The sequence below is a fragment of the Gracilinanus agilis genome, chromosome 4 (genome assembly GCF_016433145.1).
Source record: "Gracilinanus agilis isolate LMUSP501 chromosome 4, AgileGrace, whole genome shotgun sequence".
NCBI classification, from domain to species: Eukaryota; Metazoa; Chordata; class Mammalia; order Didelphimorphia; family Didelphidae; genus Gracilinanus; species Gracilinanus agilis.
The window spans coordinates 46743947-46758183 of NC_058133.1; the positions used below are offsets into that span (position 1 = coordinate 46743947).

General features: G+C 40.7%; 1 protein-coding gene across 1 annotated transcript in view; it reads left to right on the forward strand.

The window, feature by feature from the left end:
* Positions 1-14237, forward strand: part of TTLL7 (tubulin tyrosine ligase like 7) — a 114636-nt gene that overhangs the window by 37593 nt on the left and 62806 nt on the right. Inside the window, exons 9-11 of the mRNA XM_044674312.1 lie at positions 3611-3705; positions 9762-9909; positions 10005-10078. Of these exons, the coding sequence (XP_044530247.1) occupies positions 3611-3705; positions 9762-9909; positions 10005-10078 (317 nt within the window). The remainder of the gene's footprint in view (positions 1-3610; positions 3706-9761; positions 9910-10004; positions 10079-14237) is intronic.

The window sequence follows — 14237 nt, forward strand, 5'->3', positions numbered from 1 at the left end:
CTGGGGAGTAGATAGAAAAATGAACAGCACTTGCCCTCAAGGTGCTTATGTTTTACCGAATAAATTCAACTATGAGCAAGTGAGATAATGAGTGTAAAATGCTGTGTAAACCTTAGGGGGCTACATAAATATAAGTAGATAATTCTTACTCTTGTGAAAGGCAGAGTGAAGCAGTAGAGTGCTGCTTCTCTTGGAACCAGGAAGACCTAGATTCAGGCCCTATTTCTGAAATATACTGCCTGTGACTTAACTCTTGATGCTTTGGGCAGTGCTCTTGGACTTTCAGGAGCAGAGAAGATGCCTACCTGTATGGATAAAAGCCTACTCATATGGAGTATATAAACACTGAAATTCCCTTATCTGATCATATTCTCCACCTTGTAACCCTAGCCCGCTTTCCGTCATCCTCATAGTGACCTCTGATATGTCAATTCCTCAGAACTATTAGTTCTTCCTCAGACTGTATCACTCTTAAACTATTTTTCTCCCCTCTCCAGTTTAGTGAAACAGTCCAACTCCACACTGTCCTTTTCTCTTGAGTTCTTTGACCCCTTGTCTTATCTCTGATCTTACCCTGTTAATCTTTAGCATTGGGCTTCCTACTATCTACTGCCTGAGCTCCTGTTCATGTACTGTGGAGATCATGAAACTAGGCTGATTGGGTCGAGGACAAATTTATGTCATGCGATCTCAACTTGGTCCTCACTACTGTAAGGCAATCCTTTTATACTCTCCTATTTAACTCACTATCTCACAGTGGTGTTACCAAAACCATTTAATTCCTCTTCAGATTTCCCTTGGCTCATTGTCTCCCTATTCCATCTTCTTAGCTGAAAACTTTGTCTCATAATTCACTGAAAAAATTGAGCTCATTCACAGCTTATCATTACCAGATACAGAACCCATTAGAATCTTCACCTCTGTCCACATAAAAAAAAGTGGCCCTTCTTCTGCTGAGGCAAACTCCTCTCCCTGCACAAGATCCCATTCCACCTGGCCTCATCCTGAAAAATTCCTTTTTTCTTTTTGTACTCTCATTTGTCTTCAGTTTCTCCCTTCTGTTCTCCCTACACATGTGTACATGCCTTCCTCATTCTCAAAAAAAAACCTTCATTGTATCCACCTTCTCTAGTTATCATCCCAAGTCTCTTCTCTTTTATGTGACTAAACTCCTTAAGAAGGCTTCTACAATTGATGCTGCTTCTTTCTTTCCTTTATTCTCTTGACTCTGCATTCTGGCTTCTAACATCATCATTCAGCTATCTCCAAAATCACCAATGTCTTAATTGCTAAACTTAATGGCCCTTTCTCAGTCCTTATATTTATTGACTTCTCTACAACCTTTGATACTGTCAATCACCACTTTCTCCTGAATGCTCTATTCTCTCCAGATGACATTATCTTCTCCTGATTCTTCTTTTAGCTTTCTGACTACTCAGTCGTCTTTGTTGGATGTTTGTCCATGTTTTGCCCACTGACTGAGTGTCTCCAGGTCCCTGTCCTGAGGAGTTTTCTTCTCCCTCTTTATTATTTGATTTGATTAGTTTGATGATCCCCTCTATTCTGATGATTCTCAGATTTACTTATCTACCCCTAATCGCTGTTCTAATTTCTAGTCCCGTATCTCCAGCAGTCTATTGCACATCTTAGACTGGATGTCCTCTAGATGTCTTAAATTCAACTTGCCCCAAACCGAACTCATTATCTTTTCTCCTCTCTCTAACTTTTCCATTACTGTGATTCCATTATCCTTCCAGTCATTCAGGTACAATGTTCAACTCCTCATTCTCTCTCACTGCATATGGAATCCAAGACCTGTCACTTTAAATTTGGTGACATCTCTTGTCTTCACCTCCTACATCTCCTCTGACACTCCCACTGTCCCTCTGCAGATCTTTTCTGCCTCAAGCTTAGAGTTTTGCAATAGCCTCCCTACCTCAAGACTTTGCTGTGGTCCATCCTTCACTCAGGTCTCAAGTGCATATGCCCAAAGCAGAGGTTTGAGCATGTTAGCCCCTCTGCACAATTTCATAAATTCTAGTGGCTCCTTATCAGTACCAGCATTAAGTATAGAATCTCTGTTTTTCAAAGCCCTTCATAATTTAACCCCCCAACTAATTGTCCAGTCTTCCAATGCCTTACACAGCGCCACATACTCTTGAGATCTTGTGATCCTGGCTTCCTTGTTATACCTCATTCAAGAGCAACATCCAACCAACTTTGTACATTTTCACTGACTGCCTCCAATGCCTAGAATTCTCTTTGCCCTCATCTCCATCTCCCAGTTCCTCAGGCTTCCTCCAAGGCCCAGAATAAAACTCCACCTTCTAATACAGGAAGCCTTTCTCATTCTCCCTTAATTCTAGTGTTCTCTCTGTTGACTCTCTCCAATATCTCGCAGACATCTTATTTGTGAGGAGGAGCTTGCCGGTTTGTTATTTCTCCCATTAGGCTGTGAGCACCTGGAAAGCACAGACTCTCTGTCTTGCTTTTATTTCTATTCTCAGGAAAGAGCCTGAGACCTTCTAGGTACTTACCAAATGCTTTTTGACTGACAGTGAAGTCTGTTTCATCAGTGCAATCACAGATCTAATTCTATTTGAATTGGTTTAGGTCACCTTGATTTTCTGAGTCTCACTCTTTTCACATGAAAAATGGAGTCAGTGACTACCTGTGTCCTTTAAGGTTCATTCCAACTCAAACATTTCTGTGATTCTGTTACTTGGGGCAAGTTACTTGACCCCTGTGTTTCTCATCTGTAAAAATGAGGGAGCCGGACTTGATACTTTTGAAGGGAAGGATCCACCAGAACCAATTTCTGTAGTATGAAAGAAAAAAAACAGACTGAAAGCAAAATGGCAAAAATTCTTAATTTTACTTTTCCCACCAAGCACTTAAAAGAAATCCTTATGCAGGTTATCATGCAATTTTCCTTTTCACCACCAGATGGTGCCCTCATATCATCAGTAAGGCAAATGCTGAAAAAACAATTTTTTGTTTTCTGAAATCTTCAAGAAATTGGAGAAAGATCTATTTAAGAGAAAAGTGAAATGCAAGGATTTTAATATTAAAGACAGCATCAAGTTAGCAGGATAACAAAAATTATTATGTGTAATAAATAATGGTGTAGTGGGAAAAGCATTGGATTTGTATTCAGAAAACAGGTGAGATTCTGTTTCTGTTGGAAGCTAAGCTGTAGAACCTTAGATATATCACTTAACCTCCCCTCCCACTCAACTACCCTCCAATCTCAGTTTCCTCTTTTAATAAAATGAAGGAGTGTAGATTAAGTGTTCTTTTAAGATCCTTTCCAAATCCAAATACTCCATCTGTGAATTTTCACAATACTGTGTTAGTAGTTGTGGCACCTTTCATTTAACCAAAGGTTACATGTGTTATGACCAAACTCTTACGTGTGTTATGACCAACCTCTTCCACAATGTTATGAAACCCTATCCTCTGATAGAATTACATTTATAGCTGTGTTCCTTTGGAATTAGCTGTTCCTTGTGATGTTTCACCTAAAGTGTTTTGATGGAACCAATTCGTTGTTGATGCTTATATTCATTGACATTTAACATACAACTTCTTTCTCCTTTGTCATTTTCAGATTAATCGAGCCCCTAGCTTTGGAACTGATCAGAAAATAGATTTTGATGTGAAAAAAGGAGTATTGCTTAATGCTCTGAAGTTACTCAATATCAGGTAAAAAGTTCTTTTTCATTCCAAAACTTTATTTCTTTTTCTTCCTGGCACAAAAGAAAATATTCACAATTGAATTCACTTTTCTAAATCCACAATCCTTAGATTGTGGTTGTAAACTCTCTTTATTCCATCTCATTACCAATTTACCCTCACCTAATGCATTATTGCAGTATTTTTCCCCACAGGATTGTTATTGCCTGTTATTGAGTGACTGATTATGTTCATACACAGAGTTATATAAAGAGAGGAGGAGAAAGTACAGGTAGTGAAAAATAACTTTCTCAAGTAAAACATAGAAGAATGAAGGGGACTTCTGGCTAATGAAGAGAAGACTTGAGGTGGCGGTGGATGATCGTCGTGCCTTCAAATGGTTGAATATGTGGCATGCATTACTACTTTATACTGTATATGACTTGTTAGTACATATTTGTTTATTGTCTCCCCCATCAGGTTGGGAGGAGCTTGAGGGCAGGGACTGTCATTTTCATTTTCTTCTATCCTCAGCACTTAGCATAGTGCCCATAGTAGATTCTGAATAAATAATAATTGACAGACTACTTCAGGTTCCCATTTTTAAAATAAGAGGTAATAATAATAATAATCCCATGGTGGTTATCAGGATCAATTGTGTTTTATTTGTAAAGGACTTTGCAGACCTTAAAAGCACTGTGAAAATACTAGCTATTATTATTAATGAACTCATATGACAGGATGTAGCAATCATGAGAGGCAAATAGATAGATAGCTTCAGGGTTGCACTGGAACCTTGCAGATGTGAAAAAAGACATAGAAGAGAGTAAGACCTCTTGGACCCACAGTAGATTTACTCTATGGAGGATTTATGAAGGGGAAAAAAACTTTACATCGTGAGTTAGCCTGATGGGCAGAGATGAAGTGAAAAGGAGATCACAAATCCCCAAAGTATCCATATAACAATTTAGAAGGTACAGAGCATCTTCTTTCCTTTCAGAAAATACATGCTTTGTTTTGTTCCACGTTCCAGTTCCTTGGCTAAAGAAGTTCTTTTTTCTCCTTAAATGTTTTCCAAAATGTCCTTTATTTTGTTATGAGTTATTAAAAAGAAATCTTAGTCCAGAAAGATTGTTTCCCAACTGGTAGCTTTGTGTCTTAGGTAGATCTCTTGTGTGCTGCAAGCTTCATGAGGGGACATATCAGGCTTGCAGTACAAATTTGGATAGTCTAACAATGATAGATTCATATTGAACCTCATATTGCCTTCTCCTGGCTCTGAAGAGCTTCATTGACCATGCCCCATTCCATTCCTGGAATAAATTCTTTCCATATTCCTTAGTATTGACATTTTCTTTCTAAGATCAGCTCAAACCTTGCCCTACCTCCCAATTCTTCCTTCCCTTCTTACCTTTCCCTGCTTGATTGACATATCCTTCTGTCTGACTCCTTGACCTTCTGCATTTATATTATCCTAACTTGTATTAGTGCCATTTGCTCTTATTACCTTACTAGTGAAGTATCCTGGCTGGCTTGCCAGTTGAAGTAATGGGGTATATAACTGAAGTGGATGGATGTTGTTATCCATCCTAGGGAACTGGGTTTGATACTTAGCTATTTATAAGTATCACAGTTCCCTGTAGTGAAGTAAGGGAGAGTAAATCTTACCCACAAGGCCAGATAACTCATACACAAGTCTATTTTTTAAGCCCAGGGTGACATAGCTGGGAAGTGTCGGATTTGAACCTAGGGCCTCCCATCTCTAGGCCTGACTCTCAATCCACTGAGCTACCCAGCTGCCCCCCCCACAAGTCTTACAAGACTAATTATTATAAAAGTAACTGATTTATTAATTAACAAGGGTAAGGAGGTAGGATTTAGAAATGAGGATGCCCCAAGTTCTAATACTCCTCCCTTCTCCCTACATCCATCTCAAGATTGAGTCTTCAAGATCTTGAGGCTCTCTACCAGCTCTCTCTTCTGGCTAAATATCTCAAAACCTCTCTATTCTACTTATCACAAAAATCCTTCCTTGTTGGTTTATCTGGTTGTCCAAAGTTTTCTCCAAGTTGACTAAGGATGAACTCAAATTGACTGAGTTTACCCTGAGCTGGACCCAGCCCTGAGGTGGACACCTCAGACCCCACACCAACAGTCTTTGGATAAACTTCTGCTCAGTCGGGGTTGATGGAAACAGTGGAAATAGAGAGATCTTCTTTAGATGGGTTCTTCCTTGGAAAAGGTACCTCCTTCAAGAGTAATTGAAAGGTTTCCCTTCTTCCACAAAATAGTTTTGGGTTGAAAGGCTCAGCAGAAAGCAGGCTCCTTCCTCTCCCAGCTTTTGGACAGGAAGAGGCAGTTACACTCTACCACACACTTTCTCCAGCTTTCTGCATTCCAGAATCTTCTGCACCCATCTCTGGCCCAAGCTGCATTAGCTTTTTAAAAAACAATTTCCAGTCTTCTTAACTTCTCTCCTATCCAAAGTTCAACCCTTTATAATTCTATCTAGATCTTTGCACTAGATTGCAAACTCCTTGAGGTCTGTTTGAAAAATCTTTGTGTGTGTGTCCCCAGTATCTGGCATTTTACCATATACACAGTAGGTGCTTAATAAATATTTGTTGAAGGAAGGAAAAAAGAATATATAAAAGGCATGTTGATCTACTGAAGCAATGACGTAATAAGATGTTTATTTTTTTTGGTTTTGAAAGACCCATTATTGAAACACGGACTCAAATAATAAGATCTGAGTCCTTTGTTGTAATTAAGAGCAGATTGTTCCACAGCAAATATCCCGTCAGCATATGGAAGAGAAGAATAGCATCTAGGATCAGAAGAGTCATCAACAAAGATCTTAATACAGGATAGGGCGGAGTAGGAGATGCCTGCTAAATTAGAGAGGAAGAGGGAGAAGACCAGGAGGGCAGCTCACAAAGAAGGGGAAGATGATGGATGTTGTGGACCAGGGCTAGAGAGCCCACGGGAAGGGGTGAGAGTAGGAAGAGCACAGCAATAAATTAAGGATGTATAGAGAAAGTATTGAGAAAGACTGTGAAAGAAGACCTGGCTGAGATGGTGTAGACAGAAAGCTGCTTTGGCTTTTGTGACTTTAGATACATGTAGCTGTTCCTGTAAACATTATGCCTACTTGATTTCCTCACTAATTGTGTACTAGATTTGAACAGTCAAAGCCTATCTGTTTTGTTTCTACAGAGGGACTAGGAAAGAGAAAACCAGGTGTTCCCAACTTAGGAGAATTATTTCTAGGAAAATAATTCACCATTGATTTAGACATTTGGGAACATAAGGAGCTGCATCTATGCCCTATATTCTGACATATCTTACTATATAAAATTTTGTGTTATTTAGGACAGTGTTGAGAAACAACCCATTTAATTTCATTTTGCTTTGTGAGCCAAGTCTCAAGAGACGGTAATTATATTTGTGTCTAGAATTGCAAAAACACAACATGCTTTAAAAAGTCATTATTGACATTATTCCAGAAGCCTTTGTAGTGGGAATATTATTCTGCCGAAATTGTCCCCAGTTGTGTTCCTATATATTTCTCTTCTCTTTGCATCTCTCAGATGTCTCTCTCTCTCAGCATTTGTATAATTTTTTTCCTGAGGATGCCTTTTTCTTTAAAATGCTGTGCTTCCATGAGTATTTAATTGCTATCTCTGTGTATCTGATGCTCTCTGTATGTTTTATTCTATGGGCATGTTCTCTGTCCTGCCCCTTCCTTGCTCCCTTGATGCTTCTGTGTTCCTTACCTGTCCATAAGGTGAAAAAAGAGTATTGGATTCTTGTATTCTTTAATGCTGACTTGCCCATTTTCCTAATTTAGAAGAAATGAGTTGAACATTTAAAATTTCTTTCTTTTTTAGGAAAAAGGGCATTTTTGTTTCTATGTTTTTGTTCTTGCTCGTGCACGACCCTTAAATGATTTTTGCCCTTTTTGTGAATTGGTGACTGACTAGAAAACAAGTTCTGTCCTTCCAATTTAAAATTTTTAGATAAAGAAAATGTATCAGGCCAAGTGGAAGACCTGATTCAGAGGTTTAAACTGTATGGTTTTCCATTCACTTAGAGCCATCTCAACTTGACATTACAATATGCTCACATTTTCCTTTCTGTCTGAATAACTGACCAATTGCCTGATCCCCCTTGCCTCAGAGATTTCTGCCTCTTGGTCAGCTGTTTGTAGTCCTTTGTGATGCAGGATGGGAGTGAGGCAGTCTCTATGCTGTTTGTCATCCTTGCTTTGTCACTGGTCCAGCATTTCTTTGCATGATAAACGACCCTAGGTACCCTCCGCTAGTCCTGAACTGCTGCAGAATTCTTCTTTTGTCATATAATTACACAAGCACATTCTACATATCATCCTTCCAAAGTTGTCATTGTCAAGGAGAACCTGCCAGCCTTTCCTCCTGTTCTAGCAACGTGCCCTAGGCCTTGAAGGCAGAGTTTGTGGTGCATCCCCTTTTGTACTATGCAGCTCGGCTCTTACGTATGTGCTGCCGCTTTTCTTGGAGCTCAGACACAACATGGCCAAATAAAACAAAACTACTCACTGCATGGATTCCTCACAGAACTCCATTGTGGATGTTCATTGGACACTATTCTGGGGTTCACTTGTTTTTTTTTCCTACATCTGGGTTTTCTCTCTTTAGGGTTGTTGACACACACAGAATCCCCCCACTCCATCCCCTTTTGTGAAAGCATTCACTTTCACCCTTATTTCTCATTAAATACTTGTTGATGGCCAGCTTTGTGGGGAGCACTATGCAAGGTTCCAGATACATCCTACAAAGTTCTGATAAGAAAGACATGCTGCTGGCCTTCATGGAGTCTATAGCAAAATAAAGGGCTATGGCAGCAACAACAGTGATGAACAAACAGAAAACAGATGTCAAGACTGAGTTCGAGTCCCAGCTCAGATACATGCTAGCTTTGCATCCCTGGGCAAGTCAGTGAACCTTTTTGGTGTCTTGGCCAATCTGTTAGACTTTAAGTTGCAGGATCTATCCTGGGAGTGGGCTTTACCAGAACTGATGAAGTTGCAGGTATAGATTCCCACACAGCAGCCTTTGTACAACCCTCTAGGTCACGAAGGGATTTCTCCTATTTGATTCTCACAACCCATATTATGATCCTTGTTTTGCAGGCGAGATAACAGAGGCTTGGAGAGATTGACTTGTGTAGGGTCACCTAGCTAGGAAGTATCTGACCCAGGATGTGAACTGGGCTCTTATCATGCTACGATACCATAACTGTAATCCAAATTAATATATGCTAAATGAATGCATGAGAGATTTAAACAGGATGCTGCATGAGGTCTGAGGAGTCATTTTCCTAATTAGAGAAGGCTTTCTTGAAGAGGTTCCATTTAATGTGGGCTTTGAAAAGTACTTAGAGGGACAGCTAAGTGGCTCAGTTGCTGGAGAGAGCCAGTTCCTGAAGTCATATCTGGTCTCAGACACTTCTTAGCTGTGTGACTCTGGGCAAGTCACTTAACTCCAGTTGCTTAGCCCTTACCACTCTTCTGCCTTGGAATCCATACACAGTATTGATTCTAAGACAGAATGTAAGGGTTGTGTTTTTTTTAAGGTCTTGGAAATTAAAGGGATGGTAGGAATGAATTGGAGAGTGATGGACCCCTCAAGGTATAAAGGGACAGAAAGATGGGAGTCTTGACCAAAGTGCCATAGATTTGAAGCCAAAATTGACATCAAAGTTCATTTCATAGATGAGGAATTCTGGTGTTACAGAGGGAAAGTTACTTGTCCAAGTTCATACAAACACATAATAATAATAGTATTCTTTGCCTTTTCCTTGAAGATGCTGGATTGTGTGTGAGTACACTGGAGAACATCGTAATACAAAATAGTTAAAGTCTGTGTGAACGTGTATTATCCAAAAGGAGACTTTTGGAGATGATGTTCAACCAACACTCTTATGAAAATCAAACCACATGCTCTATTTATGCAACTCCCATTCCTTGGTAAATTCAGTATTAAAATGAAAAGGCTCACACCGTCTCAAATTCTACTAACTTGTCCACATAATTCCTTTTTTTTAAGGACTAGTGACAAAAGGAGAAACTTGGCTAAACAAAAAGCAGAAGCTCAGAAGAGACTTTATGGTCAAGGTTCAGTGAAAAGGCTGTCGCCAGGCTCTTCAGACTGGGAGAAACAACGGCACCGAATCGAGAGAAGGAAAGAGGAGTTGGTATGATCAGCTTTCACAAATGCCCACCACCCCTTAAGCTTCCTATATTGAGCCTACCATGTCAGCTTTCATTTGTGACATTTCTTAATTTCTAGAAAGAGAGACTTGCCCAGGTTCGTAGGCAGGTATCCAAAGAAGAGCATGAAAATCGACACATGGGGAACTACAGGTAACACTACCTTCTTCTTCCTTGTTTGATGCAAAAGACTCTCCAAGCTAGTCTGCAGGCATTTACAAAGTGCCTGGCTCTGCGTACGAGGGACTTGTAGACCTTTTTGGTGGGTGTCTATTTTTTTCAAATTCTTATTTTGCATGGTTAATCACAAAGTGTCCTTTTTAAAAATCTTATTTCTTTCAAGTGGCTGGGGGACCTGAAAATATTCTTGAAGACATTTGGTGGATCTCTCGCTATCAGTGGGTCCTGAACCGACTTTCCCTCTGGCTCACTCTTCATTTGATTAGGCCTTTTGCATTTGGCAAGGGGCTGATGGCATAGAGGATGTGGTCATCTAGCCCAACCCCCCATTTTTAACATGGGGAAAGAGAGACCCCAAAATGTGAAGTGCTTTGCTTGTGACCCTCTCGTCACTGACTCAGTGTTGCTGTAACTAAAATGAATAAGCATGAATGTGACCATGGGCATACCTTGGTTCTTGTTCTTCTTTTTTTGGTTGAGGCATATGTTTTGTAGGATGATGTTAAGCAACTGTCTTCTGATTCTTAGACCTTAGTTATTTACTTTGGAGGATCTCTCATTATAATCAATGTACATATGGCTTCCACCCGTACTTCTCTGTCCTCCAAAAAATCCTTCATAAAGGTAGGACTCCTCTAAGGCATGAGAGGCCTCCCTCTAGGTTTTTTCTGAATCGCCTTAAAATAAGAGATGGAAAATGAAAGGAATTAGCCTCCTTGTACTTGGCCTCCCTTGCACACCTCGAATGTTGTGGTTGGGAGAATGTGTGTTAACATAGCCGACTAGTGGGTGCCAGAGGTCGATCCAAGATGTAGATCTGGGCAGCTTCCAGATATCTTCTCAGTAATTCACTTTTAGATACAAACTATGCTTTGCCTGGGTCTTGTTCTTTCCTTTTCTGGCAGAAAAACATGCTTAAAGGGTAGCTTGGGCATTTATATGTGCTTTTGAGAAGAACAGAAAGAATTCCTCTTTCTACTTCTTTCCCTCTCTTCCTGCAGAGACCCTCTTTGAGTTAGTGATGTGGAAAAGTCTGCTGACCCTCGAACAGCAGGCATTTATCAATCAAGAGGCATTTACCAGGGACCTTCTCTGTGCTGGTCACTGTGCCTAGACCATGAGGACACAAAGTTAAAAATGAAGTAGTCTTGGCCTTCGTGGAGGTTACATCCCTTCATAGGACACAAAATGGCATTTAAGGGACTGTCTTCTGATTCTAAGGCCATGATTATTTTATTATTTCAGTTGTGTCTGTTAGAGAAAACCACATAGATGCATACATGTAGAAAGGAGACCCTAGATGCTGTGAAAATCCCAGAAGGCCCTAGAGTAGAACATGGTGCTTGAGTTGAGCATTGAAGGAATATATAGGGATTATAAGAGGTGGAGATGAAGAAGAAGTGCTTTCCAGATGCTAGAATAAGTAGAATATTGTCTGTGAGGAGCAATGAATTATAAGACTTATGATAGATAGGATGGGTAATAATAAGCAACAGATTTGGAAAGGTTAGCTGGAGTCAGATTGTGAAAGGCTTCCAATGCCAAACAGAGACAATTATATTGATCCAAGAGGTGATAAGGAGCTGTTGAAGCCTCTTGAGCAGGGCCAGTAACATGCTCAAAACTGTGCTTTAGATATCTCACATTATGGAGTGGAGAAGGAAGAACCTGGAGGCAGGAGATTGGGAGACAGATTAGAAGACAGTTGTGAGAGATGATGAGGGCCTAAACTTGGGTAGCAGCCATGTGAGAGATGATGGGGATGAATGGGGGAAAAAAGATGTAGAGATGTCCTTGACAACACTTAGCACCTGCTGGGTGAGGGGGACTGAAGGACCAAAAATGGCTCCATATGAAATGTGTTTAACTAGGATGATGGGAGAGGAGAAAGATTAGCATGATTCCTGCAGTGATGGAAGTGCTGGGAGTTTGGAATTCTTCAGCAGGACCATTTTGCACATAATTGCTGATGGTACCTACCACCATCATTTTATACATGCGGGTCCTGGCAGGAATCTGCTTATTGTTGAACCTGATTTAAAAAGTGTTAAATCCTTACAGACCAGAGCTTAGGTCACCCTAGTAACAGAGCCTGTTGACAAAACAAACAGATGTCAGCTAGAAGAACAGCATCAGAAAGAACCCATCTATATGTACTCTGCCAGCAGTGGGGATGGGCAGGAGGGATGCTGGAAAATCAGGTAAATGAGGATGAAGTCAAAATTGTACAAGTATTATTAGGAAGATAAAAACCTAGAGTGAGTCATGGTTTCCAGACAATACAAAGGCAAGAACAGGGGATTTTAAACAAAACAAAGAATGCAATCAAGAGGTGGCATAATAAATGGATAGGAGCACTGCTTAGATGTCCTGGGGCAGGGGAGCAGGGAGGGAGAAGGAGATTATGATCACAGAAAATGAAGAGTTTTTTTGCTTTCCTTTCTTAAACCAAGGACAGTGATTTTCAGGCTAAGAGGACTGGGTTCATGGTACTATCCTTGACTTCTTCATTCTGCCTCCAAAACCATCTGCCTTCTTGTTCTCCCAAGGCCATCACCCTCATTCAGGCATTTGCTTATTCCCCAAGCCAGCCTGTGGCAGTAGCCTTCTTTTTATTGATCTTCCTACTTCCATTACCTTCCCTAACCAATTCATCTTTCACAAAGATGTCCAGATCATCTTCCTAAGCCATGAGTCTAACAATGCCAAAGTCCTCTCCTGGTTCTCTGTTGATTAAAAGATGGAAACCTCTCAAGTTGTGGCAGGCCACTTTTTCCAGCCTCTCCTCTGTCAGGCATTGTTTCAATTAAATTGGACCCTGACTATGAAATGCCATTTCCTGCTTCCATATATTCAAAAAGCTTATTAGGAATCTTATGTACCTTTCCTTACTTCAATCCTGAGAAGCTTTTGCTTCAGTGTGAGGGCCCTGCCTTTTCAGATCCTGCTAATTGGAAAATTTCCATTCATTTGAACAAACTGTTCTCACGTGGAGAACACTTACCATGTGGATAGCACTGAGTTCTAGGAAGGGTACAGAGCTTTAAAATGGTCTAGAGGGCAGCTAGGTGGCTCAGTGGATTGAGAGTCAGGCCCTTGGAGAACTGGAGGAGGGGAGATAAGATAAATATTACAAAAAGTAGAGAACGATTGGACCAAGACTGTATCTAGACAAACTCTTAGGAATATTTGAGGAGGACTTTGTGACTTCTAAATTCAGGGTGAATGAAGACAATGTGGAGAAGAAGGGGGTCCCTGAACTGAGCCTTGAAAAGAGAGGAGTAACTATAATTAGGCAGCAGTAAGAAAAGACCTACTTAAGGACTTGGAGGTCTAAGAGTTTGGAAGGTGATTGGGAAACAGCAGAGTCCTCCTCCTCTGTACTTGTAGATAGCATTCTCTTTGAGGCTCAGCCCAGGTGAGACCTCCTACACACAGACCTTCCTTATCCTACAGCTAAAAAAATCACCTCTCCATTTCAGGTTTCCTGAAAGTGCTTGGTCTGGGACTCTTCTTTGTCCCATCACACCCGGGATGGTCAGGTGGGAGAAATTAGATTTGTTCTGCTTGGCTTCAAAGGGCAGACTTTGGACCAAAAGATATCAGGACAAAAGGATGTCAGGAGCTGTCCCATGTAAAGTGAGCTGATGGTGGGGAAAAGGCTTTCTTTGGAAGTCTTCAGACAGGGACCATGTAGAAGGAACAAATATTTACTAAGCGCCTGGGATGACCCCTAGGCACTGTGTGCTTTACAAATATGATCTCATTTGGTCCTCACAACAGCCCTGAGAAAAAGGTGCTATTATTAACTCCACCTGACAGATGAGGAAACAGAGGCAGAATTGTTCATCTGAGACAAGTTAACTTGCTTAACTGAGGGGGTTGGGTCACAGCTAATAAATAAGCGTGCCCGAGGTCAGATTTGAACCAAGGTCTTCCTGACTCCACTGTGCCATCCCCTTAGAGGGAAGCACACCCTTCAGGTTGCTTATCCCCTGAGGTCTTGGCCAACTCTGATATTCTAAGATTCCATTCAGTGGTCTGGGTTGACTCACAAAGGTGGTTTTTATTTTCTTTTGCATGGTTTCCATTATATAGCAGCAGGCTTGCTTGAGGACTTTTGAAGTTATTT